Below are 13,669 nucleotides of genomic sequence, written 5' to 3' on the forward strand. Positions count from 1 at the left end.
AATCGATGGCTGCATTCCTTGGGCAGCGATGTAGGACTTTGGAGGCCGTCGATTGCGATATGGTAACCTATGCGCCAGGCGTTCAGGTGGGCAGAAATCGTTCAACGCTAGTTGCTACCACCCAAAATTCTCTTGATTGAATGCTTCGCCCCAATGCAGGGCATGCCATATATTATTGCGCGCAATTTAGAAACTTAGCGCCAGTAGATCCTCTGCGCGAGGCAAAGAGACTAGCACTTTGCCTAAATTGCCTAAAGTCAGTTCATCGAGCGGCTGCTGCAACTGTGGAATGAGGCATCATACGCTGCTCCATCTAGATGCTCCGCCTTCCTCGCAGCCAGATGTTCCGATGTGTTCAAGTTCCCACACTGAGCCTTCCGCCCCACTCGAGGTTGTCTGGCTCCATCACTGGAATCGTGGATTCCAATTTCGCGATTGATGGATTCTCGGTAGGAATTGCGATGCGGTCTGTCACTTTAAATGTCTCAACGGGCATAACAGCAGTTATCGCTCCCAATATCACGGAACGCCAGCCAAGCTTTAATGTGGACATTGGGGACTGGATGATTCCAAAAAACGTGCAGCTCGCCGACCCGGAATTTATAAAGCTCATCGTGTTGCCCTGTTAATAGGAGCTAGCCTGTTTTATGAGTTCCTCTGCGTAGGTCAGATAAAGTTGTTGCCAGGACTGCCACTGCTTAAAAAAACTCGTCTGGGCTTGGTTATGTCTGAAAGCTGCGCGCGCCCGTGCGGTAGCGCCTTAATAGCGTCACGAGTTCCTTCTCTAGTCAGCGAGGAAAACATGATGTGGGACCTGATTCGCTTCTGCAGCGCTTTTAGGAGGTAGAAACTTGTCCCGGCCCTATAGTTGAAGTCACGAAGTCGTCACTCTGGGACCCGCCTATCTTATGGAGCCTGAATGAGATTGGCCACCAGCTGTTTGTCCTAAGAAACCGGTGCTTGAACATCGTCGAAGTGTGTTCATCGTAAAGTCGCCGTACGTAAATGTAAGTGCAAGATTCAAATTTGCAAATTCATACCCCTCAATGCAACGAGCGTTTGCATACATTTACAAATTTTGTAATGGGATTCGTCATCCTGGGCTCACCGTCGCACACATTCAAGAGGGTATTCAGATGATGCTGCGTTTGATGCAGCGCGCGCAGTTATGGCAGGACATGCAGTCCCTAAAAACGCTAGGAAGAGTTTCCTTGTCTAGTCCCATATCATCGCGTTCGCCGTTCCTGGACGAATTTGGACTTCTTAGAGTAGGCGGTCGCCTCCGGAATTCGTCATTGGACTTTGATGGCCGCCATCCGAAAATCCTTCCAAGGTCCCATTCTTGGCTGTCTATCCCGCCAATTGTTACTTCATCGTTTTTCGGCAAAGACTTAACTTGTGCATTCGTTATAGCTCTTGGTCGGCCCTAGCTGCCAGTATAATTAACAAAATAAACTGTATCTGAAAAAAGACAAAACTTTCTTCAGCTACTTATTTCTCGCAACAGTTAAGTGTTGAAAAAGCTTAATAGCTAAACAGTATCAATAGACGTTTTGGTTTATTTTTCTCCTAGTTAAGGAAAGGCAAGAATCTGCAAGACACGGATAAAATATAACAGTATTAGAAATAATGAATAGCTAACAACCATTATAAAACTTAAAATACAAATTTGCTACTTACATAATCATGAAATTAAATATTTGTAAATGTTATTGATAATTATTTGAATTAATAATTATACTTAATTGCAAAATACAAACCCGAATCTGAAAGCCGTCACTATTTGACGCCCTTGAAGATCATAAATTAAAACTGCAAGTGATCAAAAACAATAAAACAAAAACAAGAGAGAACGCTATAGTCGAGTTCCCCGACTATCTGATACCCGTTACTCAACTAGTAGAAGTGCGAAGAAGGGTCTTCAACACTGACAGTTTTTGGCGGTTTGTAAGCGTTAGAGTGGGCGTGGCAAAAAGTTTTTTTGGCAAATCGATAGAAATTTAAAAAACTAATAAAAAATGAAAAAATATCAAAACATTTTCAAAAATGTGGGCCTGGCATCATTTGGTGGTTTGGCGTTAGAGTGGGCGTGGCAAAAAGTTTTTTGGCAAATCGATATAAATTTACAAGGCCAATACAAAAATTAAAAAATATTAAATTATTTTTCAAAAGCAAGGCGTGGCAGTTTTGGGCGGTTTGTAGGCGTTGGAGTGGGCGTGGCAACATAAATCGACAAACTTGCGCTGCGTCTATGTTTCTGGAGTCTGTATGCTTAATATCAACTTTCTAGCTTTTGAAGTTACTGAGATCTCGACGTTCATACGCACGGGCAGACAGGCGGAAATGGCCAGATCGACTCGGCTATTGATCCTGATCCAGAATATACATACTTTTATGGTCGGAAACGCTTCCTTCTGCCTGTTACATACTTTTCAACGAATCTAGTATACCCTTTTACTCTACGAGTAACGGGTATAATGATTCCAGCTTCTTTGGCTGCTTCATTTTGTTCCCTTCATTTGCTTTCCGTAAGTATCGTTTGCTCAGAATTTGTTTGCTGTATCACCGGGCCTGGCTTTAATTTGAATACAATTAAAAAAGATGTAAGGATTATTGCAAAAACTGTTTCTAAACAAAGCATACATAATTCTGACATAAACATTAATGTGTTTGGTTTCGGCTTGTACGCGAAGAAACACGATTGCAAAACTTGAGCAATCGTTAAGATTTTGATTTTTTATCCTGACTCTACTAAAAATAGTTTAACAAAATGCATTATATTAGAACTCTAGAATAGGCCTTCTATTTCAATGTTTATTAGTGTTCTATGGGAAAAGAATCAAAAAAAAAGGAGAAGGAAAAATTTTTTTTTCACACCAAATTTCCGAATGGGACTATATTGTTAATTATATTATTGATTATATGAAAGCATACCCAGTTTTGACAGACGTCAGAGTCTTACACTCCCGTGCAACGCATCTGTAAGCACTCCTTAAAAGGATTCTTAATTCATTCCGGAAAAGGCTTCTGTAAGCATTACCTAAAAGGCGTCTGGATGTTTTCCAAACCAAGTATTTTAAAATATTTATGATACAATAATTTCGGAAACTTACTCTGGATTATTTCCCGGACTAATTATAAAGAAAAGTTCTATTGAGCAATTCTGAATGTATTGTAACTACAAAAGAGGAAGTGTTTCTGTAGAATATAGCAAACAAATAATTAATTTAACGATGGTTTTAAGATGGTTTTATTTTTATTGTATACCTACAATAAGTCTATATAAATTTCCGTATTAATAGTCGTGCTTATTTATTCTAGTAGAGGAATGGCGAACATCTGCAATATATATGTAAATATTATTTAACTGTATTACGACTGTTAAACGGTGTTAATGGAGAAAAACTAAATACGTTGAAAAGAAAAGTACAAAGTAAAACGTACGTATGTAAGGACAAATAAAAACTCATAGTTAAATTGAAATATAATATTTGCAAATATTAATAAAAAATGTGCTACTTACTTGGAAAACGCAAGCCTTAAAACCATCGTTAAATTTCTAAGGCCTTAAAAACACTTTTTGAATATTAAAAGTACAAGTAAACAGAAACGCAATAATACAACAAAAATGCTTAGTCTTTGTCTGCTGTTTTCGCTCTTTGTCTTCTTATTCGTAATAGTTTTTCGTAAGTACCGTTTGTTCAAAATTGGTTTGCCCTTCTTTCTATGGCAGTAAAAAATATAGCACCAGACAATGTAAAAAAACATAAATGTACTCACTAGAGTATTTATTGGTTAATAGAAAATAAGTTTTGCACGTTTCGTAAAAAGCGTTCTGTAGTTATCAGGTTCCAAGTCAATGGCATAAATATATGTAAATGGAAAAAAATTCCGAAAAATTGTGGGTCAACCCTATAATCTAAAAATAAAGTTATCGGATCACAGCTGTTATCGAAGCATCATATATCTATTGTAATGCTTTAAAAATTTAAAATTTATAGTAAATAAGCAAAACAAAAATGGATTATTCTTTAGAGGACGGTAAATGGAGTGATCCGTTCGATGAACTTTTGGACTCTAGAACGTAAGAGTAAACCCATTTAATGCATTAAAATTAAAATAATAGGTTGGCTTCTAGGAAACTACGTAAAATGAATATTGTAACACAATCTGTTAGAGTACCCCATAACATTGACTCCAGTGTTGAAAATAGCAGCTTCATAGAAATAAAGGAAACCATTCATGAAGACAAACCTTTGACTTGTGAAGATTGCTTTATAAAAGTGCATTGTCCCAGTGATTCTATATCAACTCCTTGCGACAAACGATTAGGCGCAGTATTATTTAATTGCGGCCTCTCTCCAATAACTCGCTTGAAACTTGAAGGTTTTGAGGGCAGCAGTGACACTGATACTAAAGACGCAAATATTAATGTAAATGTCGAGAATCCATTTCTAAACATAAATGCCAGCCCAAATATGTGTTCTAATTTCGGGAAAAGACAGTTAAGTAAATCATATAAGATGGTTACTGTTGTGCACCCTTCTTCGATTGTATTAAAACCGGGAAAGTGGCGAAAATCGCTGAACAATTTTATCCGAACTAAAATAACTGAAATAAATTTCAACAAAAAAGTAGAACGAAGCTCAATATGTCAGGATCGAAAATCTTTAGTTTTAAAAGGCGAACACAAATTTAAAAATAAATGTGAAGAAGAAGTTCTGAAATATTGCGATCAGTCTATACCACTTCCGTTTAATGATGCATATGAACAAAATAAATTGTTGAATTCTATTAAAATAGGTGAAGGGGCTTATGGAGAAGTATTTCTTTGTTCAAAAAATCAAAACAGATTAGAAAAACACATCTCCAATATAGTTTTAAAGATTATACCTTTAGAGGGTTCTACTGAAATTAATGGAGAAAAGCAAAAATCATTCAGTCAAATTTTACCAGAAATAATTATTACTACAAAAATGAGCAGCCTTCAAACAAACAAAATTAATTCTACGGATGGATTTGTAAGCATACACAAGGTAATTTTTGTAGTGTTTTAAGCTACTTTCATAAAAATATGTTTAACTAGAAATATCACATTGTTTTAAAAAAAAACTATATTTATTTATACAGTGCAAGGGCTTTGGGTTGCATATAAATTGATATATCTTATGAGTATTTGATTTCTAACATTTACTGAGTCTAAAAACATTCTATAATTACCGATGTATTTCAGTATTTATATATTGAATATAGATTTTATATCTCTTTAAATTATTATAATTTTAGCATTTTTGAGCAACTATAGGAAATTTGTGATCGCAGGTTATAAAAGATTATGCATTCGTTTGCATTGTGTTTAATAGGTGTACATATCTGAGTTATTGCAAAATTGGAATTGCTTCGATGGTGCTTGCCAGAATTTGTTCGGTTGGATTAATCTCATGAGATTTGTTCGCTCGATTTGCAAGAGAGAACGCTATGGACGAGTTTCTTTAATATCAGATACCCGTTACTCACCTAGTGAGAGTGCGAACGAGAAAGCTCAATCTTTTTGGCATGTTTATAATAAGAAAAATAAGTTCAAGGGGCACTTGCAAAAAACATGGTTCGGTTCTTTTGTAATACTGGGTGCGTGTCTTAACTCCGGCCTTTTTAAAACGAAGGCTGTCCACAGACTTCTTCTTGGGTTTATAGTCAGTTAATATCCCATTTCCAGTTCCAAATGTTTTCCAAATGGCAAAGCCCTTACATACCGGACAACCAAGGTACTGGCCTACTGACCCCGTTAGAATTCCTGATCTCTTGGACCTTGGCGTAAGCAAAGGTATTGACCCTACCAAAATATCCACATCTGCCTGCTACGACCTGTGTTCGGATCATAGCATTGTCAAGATCCTCTTAAAAAGTTCGTACATAAGGACCTCACCCGCAGTGAAGCTTATAAGGCGCAACACAAAGATCAGCAATTACAAAAGCTGGCTGGAAGAACACTTAGATCCTTAGCCGGAAATCCACTAGAGGATATCACTAGAACTACAAATCATATCCGCAGGGATAACTAGTTTTGGTTAACAGATTTAGCTACTATGGTAAGAGAGGGGAGCAGACTGAGAAGGGCCTGACAGATCAGCAGACGCCAGAATGATAAGACTGCATACAATCGAGCATGCAAAGACCTCAACAGAGTGCTTATAAAAAATCAAACGCTTTTGCCGAACACATAACACACAGCTTCCAGCCGTTTGACCTGTCTGACCCGGAAAATCTAGACGACAAGATACATTCTGAGAAGCTATACTTAAAGAAACTAATGCCAATATTAGAGGAGAAAAATTTTACTCCGGACCACCAGTTTGGTTTTAAAAGGGGTCATGGGCCTGTTCAGCAGTGTCAGACACCTGTGAGCAGAATTGTAGATGCTTTTGAAAACAAAATGTATTGTGGTGCAGTTCTTTTATATGTTATACAAGTCTGCGACAGAGTGTGTCATCAAGGATTATTTTATAAGCTCAAGCAATATCTTCCTAGACCGTACTACTTGGACTAAAATGGGGTACTGTTCAGCAGTCTCAGAGAGCTGTAAGCGGGATTTTAGATGCTTTTAAAAACAAAATGTATTGTTGTGCAGTTTTCCTAGATGTTAGACACTATTAAAAAAGATTACAAAGCAAGAAATGTACCGGACAAAATTACCACTATTAAATTCCAAAAAAAACAGCTTACAAACAAGAAAAAATATTCCTTGCGTAAGTTATTTTAATAACCTAATCCTCTTTTGAGAAAGCTTGAACCTTTTCCTCTTTATACCTTGGGGTAAATTTATTTCCGAGACGTTTATTAAGTTGTACTAAGTCTGTTTCCCCGACCTAAAAAGTTATATTGCATCTTGATTCATTTTTTCATTTACCTGTTGTGCCTTAAGATGGACCGTGTCATCCAAACCTCCTCTTAGTTTCATTTGCTAATTCGAATGAATCGGTTGAATAAAAATGATCTATTCGACTGGGAGTTAATGGTTCATTGTCACATTATAAGGTTTTCACATGCGGATAGAAATTTATTAATTGAATTATTCGCTATTTTTCGAGAGCACAATCGCTCAGATCGAATTCTGTCAATCAAAGATTTCCTGTCTTAGAATTTTTAGGGAAATATCGAAATTAAGTAACTGCGTTGAAGAGCAAGCAGATGTGTATAACTGCACACTTTCGGGGTTATGAAGTCCAAGCCATACGATTTTTCAGCTTGATTCTTTAATGACTCGTTATTTTGCTCGGCCGGAATTCTGTGGGATCTTGTGTACTAGGGGTGGGAGATTAAATTTATTGGTGACTGGGCTCGGTTGAAATGATCAGTGAAGGTCCGTGCCACTACAAGACCAGTTTCCCGTTCTGTTAAGTAGGAGTACAGTTTCTGTTGGCCTTAAGTTTCTCGATATACCGTTGACGTGCGTCCACTTCTTCTTTGTTAAGCGCTTTTGTAGGTCAGCGAGAAGCTGCCTTTAGTCCACTCTTTGCGCCAGATGATCTGTGCTCCTACCACTCCGCCGGTCACTATCTTGGTCTGTCCTTTTATTATTTGATGGCGTTGATTCTGGAATTCTAGCAAACCGATCAATGTCTTTCTCGCTTATCCAGGGACCAAAAAAAAATCAGTATGGGAACAAACATATATATTTCTAACTGTCCCAGTTGGTCCTATTGCTTGTAAGCCTATACGGCTCGTAGATTGATGTGATTCGATGTGTTTCTGCTGAAGCATAATTTAAACAAGAGAGAACGCAATAGTCGAGTTCCCCGACTATCTGATGCCCGTTACTCAGCTGTTGGAAGTGCGCGGGAGAGTCTTCAACACTGACAGTTTTTGGCGGTTTGTGGGCGTTAGAGTGGGCATGGCTAAAAGTTTTTTGGCAAATCGATAGAAATTTACAAGAGTGTGGGCGTTGTAGTTTTGGGCGGTTTTTGGCGTTAGAGTGGGCGTGGCAACATGAATCAACAAACTTGCGCTGCGTCTATATCTCTGGAGTCTGTATGCTTCTAGCTTCTCTAGTTCCTGAAATCTCAGAGGACGGACAGACGGACATGGCCAGATCGACTCGGCTATTGACTGATATAGAATATATATTCTTTATATGGTCGGAAACGCTTCCTTCTGCCTGTTACATACTTTTCAACGAATCTAGTATACCCTTTTGCTCTACGAGTAACGGGTATAAAAAGCAATGTACATATATTAACAGGATATTGAAATTATACTTGTCAGTAAGGTGAGTCTCTGCGAGTAACTTGACATCAAGGTTTCAATGGGCTAAAAGCTGAGTAAAATTCTAGGCTGTGCCTCGAAACGAAAGCGTTCCAAATAGCTATTATTGTCACTATTTTGTTTTATAAGAAGCAAGCATTTGTAAACAATGCATCCTCGCCACAGTTGCTTAATAGTTTAATTGAACTTTCGTCCTTGTTTTTAGGACAGTTAGGACGGTACTTTGAGCTTCGCTGCAAACGATAGAGATCGATTTTAGGGCGCAGTACGCTTTGGTGTGGCCATATTCTTGGTAGTTGGTGAACTGCACATGATTCGTGCGCTTATGCTTCGGTGCAGTAAAAACTGTGGTTTATAAATAAGTAATTTTTTGTTTCGATGGTTCAAGTTCAACTATGAAGAGTGGCTGCGGCACTTTCTTTCTGATAAGAATGCTGATCACCGTTTTGGCGTTGAAGTTGTTCTCCTTTGTTCTCAATAAAAAAGCAAAAACATTCAGTCAAATTTTACCAGAAATAATTATTACTACAAAAATGAGCAGCCTTCAAACAAACAAAATTAATTCTACGGATGGATTTGTAAGCATACACAAGGTAATCTTTGTAGTGTTTTAAGCTTACTTTCATAAAAATATGTTTAACTAGAAATATCACATTGTTTTAAAAAAAAACTATATTTATTTATACAGTGCAAGGGCTTTGGGTTGCATATAAATTGATATATCTTATGAGTATTTGATTTCTAACATTTACTGAGTCTAAAAACATTCTATAATTACCGATGTATTTCAGTATTTGTATATTGAATATAGATTTTATATCTTTTAAATTATTATAATTTTAGCATTTTTGAGCAACTATAGGAAATTTGTGATCGCAGGTTATAAAAGATTATGCATTCGTTTGCATTGTGTTTAATAGGTGTACATATCTGAGTTATTGCAAAATTGGAATTGCTTCGATGGTGCTTGCCAGAATTTGTTCGGTTGGATCAATCTCATGAGATTTGTTCGCTCGATTTGCAAGAGAGAACGCTATGGACGAGTTTCTTTAATATCAGATACCCGTTACTCACCTAGTGAGAGTGCGAACGAGAAAGCTCAATCTTTTTGGCATGTTTATAATAAGAAAAATAAGTTCAAGGGGCACTTGCAAAAAACATGGTTCGGTTCTTTTGTAATACTGGGTGCGTGTCTTAACTCCGGCCTTTTTAAAACGAAGGCTGTCCACAGACTTCTTCTTGGGTTTATAGTCAGTTAATATCCCATTTCCAGTTCCAAATGTTTTCCAAATGGCAAAGCCCTTACATACCGGACAACCAAGGTACTGGCCTACTGACCCCGTTAGAATTCCTGATCTCTTGGACCTTGGCGTAAGCAAAGGTATTGACCCTACCAAAATATCCACATCTGCCTGCTACGACCTGTGTTCGGATCATAGCATTGTCAAGATCCTCTTAAAAAGTTCGTACATAAGGACCTCACCCGCAGTGAAGCTTATAAGGCGCAACACAAAGATCAGCAATTACCAAAGCTGCCTAAATTGCCTAAAGTCAGTTGCAGCGGCTGCTGCAACTGTGGAATGAGGCATCATACGCTGCTCCATCTAGATGGTCCGCCTTCCTCGCAGCCAGATGTTCCGATGTGTTCAAGTTCCCACACTGAGCCTTCCGCCCCACTCGAGGTTGTCTGGCTCCATCACTGGAATCGTGGATTCCAATTTCGCGATTGATGGATTCTCGGTAGGAATTGCGATGCGGTCTGTCACTTTAAATATCTCAACGGGCATAACAGCAGTTATCGCTCCCAATATCACGGAACGCCGGCCAAGCTTTAATGTGGACATTGGGGACTGGATGATTCCAAAAAAAGTGCAGCTCGCCGAGCCGGAATTTATAAAGCTCATCGTGTTGCCCTGTTAATAGGAGCTAGCCTGTTTTATGAGTTCCTCTGCGTAGGTCAGATAAAGTTGTTGCCAGGACTGCCACTGCTTAAAAAAACTCGTCTGGGCTTGGTTATGTCTGAAAGCTGCGCGCGCCCGTGCGGTAGCGCCTTAATAGCGTCACGAGTTCCTTCTCTAGTCAGCGAGGAAAACATGGTGTTGGACCTGATTCGCTTCTGCAGCGCTTTTAGGAGGTAGAAACTTGTCCCGGCCTTATAGTTGAAGTCACGAAGTCGTCACTCTGGGACCCGCCTATCTTATGGAGCCTGAATGAGATTGGCCACCAGCTGTTTGTCCTAAGAAACCGGTGCTTGAACATCGTCGAAGTGTGTTCATCGTAAAGTCGCCGTACGTAAATGTAAGTGCAAGATTCAAATTTGCAAATTCATACCCCTCAATGCAACGAGCGTTTGCATACATTTACAAATTTTGTAATGGGATTCGTCATCCTGGGCTCACCGTCGCACACATTCAAGAGGGTACTCAGATGATGCTGCGTTTGATGCAGCGCGCGCAGTTATGGCAGGACATGCAGTCCCTAAAAACGCTAGGAAGAGTTTCCTTGTCTAGTCCCATATCATCGCGTTCGCCGTTCCTGGACGAATTTGGACTTCTTAGAGTAGGCGGTCGCCTCCGGAATTCGTCATTGGACTTTGATGGCCGCCATCCGAAAATCCTTCCAAGGTCCCATTCTTGGCTGTCTATCCCGCCAATTGTTACTTCATCGTTTTTCGGCAAAGACTTAACTTGTGCATTCGTTATAGCTCTTGGTCGGCCCTAGCTGCCAGTATAATTAACAAAATAAACTGTATCTGAAAAAAGACAAAACTTTCTTCAGCTACTTATTTCTCGCAACAGTTAAGTGTTGAAAAAGCTTAATAGCTAAACAGTATCAATAGACGTTTTGGTTTATTTTTCTCCTAGTTAAGGAAAGGCAAGAATCTGCAAGACACGGATAAAATATAACAGTATTAGAAATAATGAATAGCTAACAACCATTATAAAACTTAAAATACAAATTTGCTACTTACATAATCATGATTAAATATTTGTAAATGTTATTGATAATTATTTGAATTAATAATTATACTTAATTGCAAAATACAAACCCGAATCTGAAAGCCGTCACTATTTGACGCCCTTGAAGATCATAAATTAAAACTGCAAGTGATCAAAAACAATAAAACAAAAACAAGAGAGAACGCTATAGTCGAGTTCCCCGACTATCTGATACCCGTTACTCAACTAGTAGAAGTGCGAAGAAGGGTCTTCAACACTGACAGTTTTTGGCGGTTTGTAAGCGTTAGAGTGGGCGTGGCAAAAAGTTTTTTTGGCAAATCGATAGAAATTTAAAAAACTAATAAAAAATGAAAAAATATCAAAACATTTTCAAAAATGTGGGCCTGGCATCATTTGGTGGTTTGGCGTTAGAGTGGGCGTGGCAAAAAGTTTTTTGGCAAATCGATATAAATTTACAAGGCCAATACAAAAATTAAAAAATATTAAATTATTTTTCAAAAGCAAGGCGTGGCAGTTTTGGGCGGTTTGTAGGCGTTGGAGTGGGCGTGGCAACATAAATCGACAAACTTGCGCTGCGTCTATGTTTCTGGAGTCTGTATGCTTAATATCAACTTTCTAGCTTTTGAAGTTACTGAGATCTCGACGTTCATACGCACGGGCAGACAGGCGGAAATGGCCAGATCGACTCGGCTATTGATCCTGATCCAGAATATACATACTTTTATGGTCGGAAACGCTTCCTTCTGCCTGTTACATACTTTTCAACGAATCTAGTATACCCGTTATTCGTAGAGTACGGGTATAATGATTCCAGCTTCTTTGGCTGCTTCATTTTGTTCCCTTCATTTGCTTTCCGTAAGTATCGTTTGCTCAGAATTTGTTTGCTGTATCACCGGGCCTGGCTTTAATTTGAATACAATTAAAAAAGATGTAAGGATTACTGCAAAAACTGTTTCTAAACAAAGCATACATAATTCTGACATAAACATTAATGTGTTTGGTTTCGGCTTGTACGCGAAGAAACACGATTGCAAAACTTGGGCAATCGTTAAGATTTTGATTTTTTATCCTGACTCTACTAAAAATAGTTTAACAAAATGCATTATATTAGAACTCTACAATAGGCCTTCTATTTCAATGTTTATTAGTGTTCTATGGGAAAAGAATCAAAAAAAAGGAGAAGGAAAAATTTTTTTTTCACACCAAATTTCCGAATGGGACTATATTGTTAATTATATTATTGATTATATGAAAGCATACCCAGTTTTGACAGACGTCAGATTCTTACACTCCCGTGCAACGCATCTGTAAGCACTCCTTAAAAGGATTCTTAATTCATTCCGGAAAAGGCTTCTGTAAGCATTACCTAAAAGGCGTCTGGATGTTTTCCAAACCAAGTATTTTAAAATATTTATGATACAATAATTTCGGAAACTTACTCTGGATTATTTCCCGGACTAATTATAAAGAAAAGTTCTATTGAGCAATTCTGAATGTATTGTAACTACAAAAGAGGAAGTGTTTCTGTAGAATATAGCAAACAAATAATTAATTTAACGATCGTTTTAAGATGGTTTTATTTTTATTGTATACCTACAATAAGTCTATATAAATTTCCGTATTAATAGTCGTGCTTATTTATTCTAGTAGAGGAATGGCGAACATCTGCAATATATATGTAAATATTATTTAACTGTATTACGACTGTTAAACGGTGTTAATGGAGAAAAACTAAATACGTTGAAAAGAAAAGTACAAAGTAAAACGTACGTAGGTAAGGACAAATAAAAACTCATAGTTAAATTGAAATATAATATTTGCAAATATTAATAAAAAATGTGCTACTTACTTGGAAAACGCAAGCCTTAAAACCATCGTTAAATTTCTAAGGCCTTAAAAACACTTTTTGAATATTAAAAGTACAAGTAAACAGAAACGCAATAATACAACAAAAATGCTTAGTCTTTGTCTGCTGTTTTCGCTCTTTGTCTTCTTATTCGTAATAGTTTTTCGTAAGTACCGTTTGTTCAAAATTGGTTTGCCCTTCTTTCTATGGCAGTAAAAAATATAGCACCAGACAATGTAAAAAAACATAAATGTACTCACTAGAGTATTTATTGGTTAATAGAAAATAAGTTTTGCACGTTTCGTAAAAAGCGTTCTGTAGTTATCAGGTTCCAAGTCAATGGCATAAATATATGTAAATGGAAAAAAATTCCGAAAAATTGTGGGTCAACCCTATAATCTAAAAATAAAGTTATCGGATCACAGCTGTTATCGAAGCATCATATATCTATTGTAATGCTTTAAAAATTTAAAATTTATAGTAAATAAGCAAAACAAAAATGGATTATTCTTTAGAGGACGGTAAATGGAGTGATCCGTTCGATGAACTTTTGGACTCTAGAACGTAAGAGTAAACCCATTTAATGCATTAAAATTAAAAT

General features: G+C 37.5%; 2 protein-coding genes and 1 long non-coding RNA gene across 9 annotated transcripts in view; 2 read left to right on the forward strand and 1 right to left on the reverse strand.

Moving 5' to 3' along the window:
- Positions 1–2,201: 2,201 nt before the first annotated feature.
- Positions 2,202–3,859, reverse strand: LOC26535349. Of its 4 annotated transcripts, none has more exons than XR_005562018.1 (3): positions 3,272–3,339; positions 3,114–3,198; positions 2,202–3,051 (listed from the first exon to the last, which is right to left on the reverse strand). It is a non-coding gene; the product is annotated as an uncharacterized LOC26535349 (long non-coding RNA). The 4 variants fall into 4 exon arrangements; XR_001453626.2 differs by adding an exon at positions 3,524–3,622 and having other exon boundaries at positions 2,203–3,198; XR_005562019.2 differs by adding an exon at positions 3,781–3,859 and having other exon boundaries at positions 2,204–3,198; positions 3,272–3,724.
- On the forward strand, positions 3,287–11,477 carry LOC120322251 (serine/threonine-protein kinase haspin homolog). The gene is made up of 3 exons (XM_039377309.1): positions 3,287–4,084; positions 4,139–4,936; positions 8,756–11,477. The coding sequence occupies exons 1-3, from the start codon at positions 4,020–4,022 to the stop codon at positions 8,874–8,876; spliced, it is 984 nt and encodes a 327-aa protein (XP_039233243.1). The 5' UTR covers positions 3,287–4,019; the 3' UTR covers positions 8,877–11,477.
- Positions 11,478–12,881: 1,404 nt separating this feature from the next.
- The window catches only part of LOC26536362 (serine/threonine-protein kinase haspin homolog), a 36,216-nt gene continuing 35,428 nt past the window's right edge, over positions 12,882–13,669 (forward strand). For 2 of the 4 annotated variants that reach the window (XM_039377307.2, XM_015189162.3), the window contains exon 1: positions 13,428–13,632. In XM_039377307.2, coding sequence (XP_039233241.1) covers positions 13,568–13,632 — 65 coding nt within the window. In that variant the 5' untranslated portion in view covers positions 13,428–13,567. Of the gene's footprint in view, positions 13,633–13,669 lie in introns of all 4 variants that reach the window. The other 2 variants (XM_039377308.1, XR_005562016.1) reach the window with 2 other exon arrangements.

This window comes from Drosophila yakuba, unplaced genomic scaffold (genome assembly GCF_016746365.2).
Source record: "Drosophila yakuba strain Tai18E2 unplaced genomic scaffold, Prin_Dyak_Tai18E2_2.1 Segkk2_quiver_pilon_scaf, whole genome shotgun sequence".
Classification (NCBI taxonomy): Eukaryota; Metazoa; Arthropoda; class Insecta; order Diptera; family Drosophilidae; genus Drosophila; species Drosophila yakuba.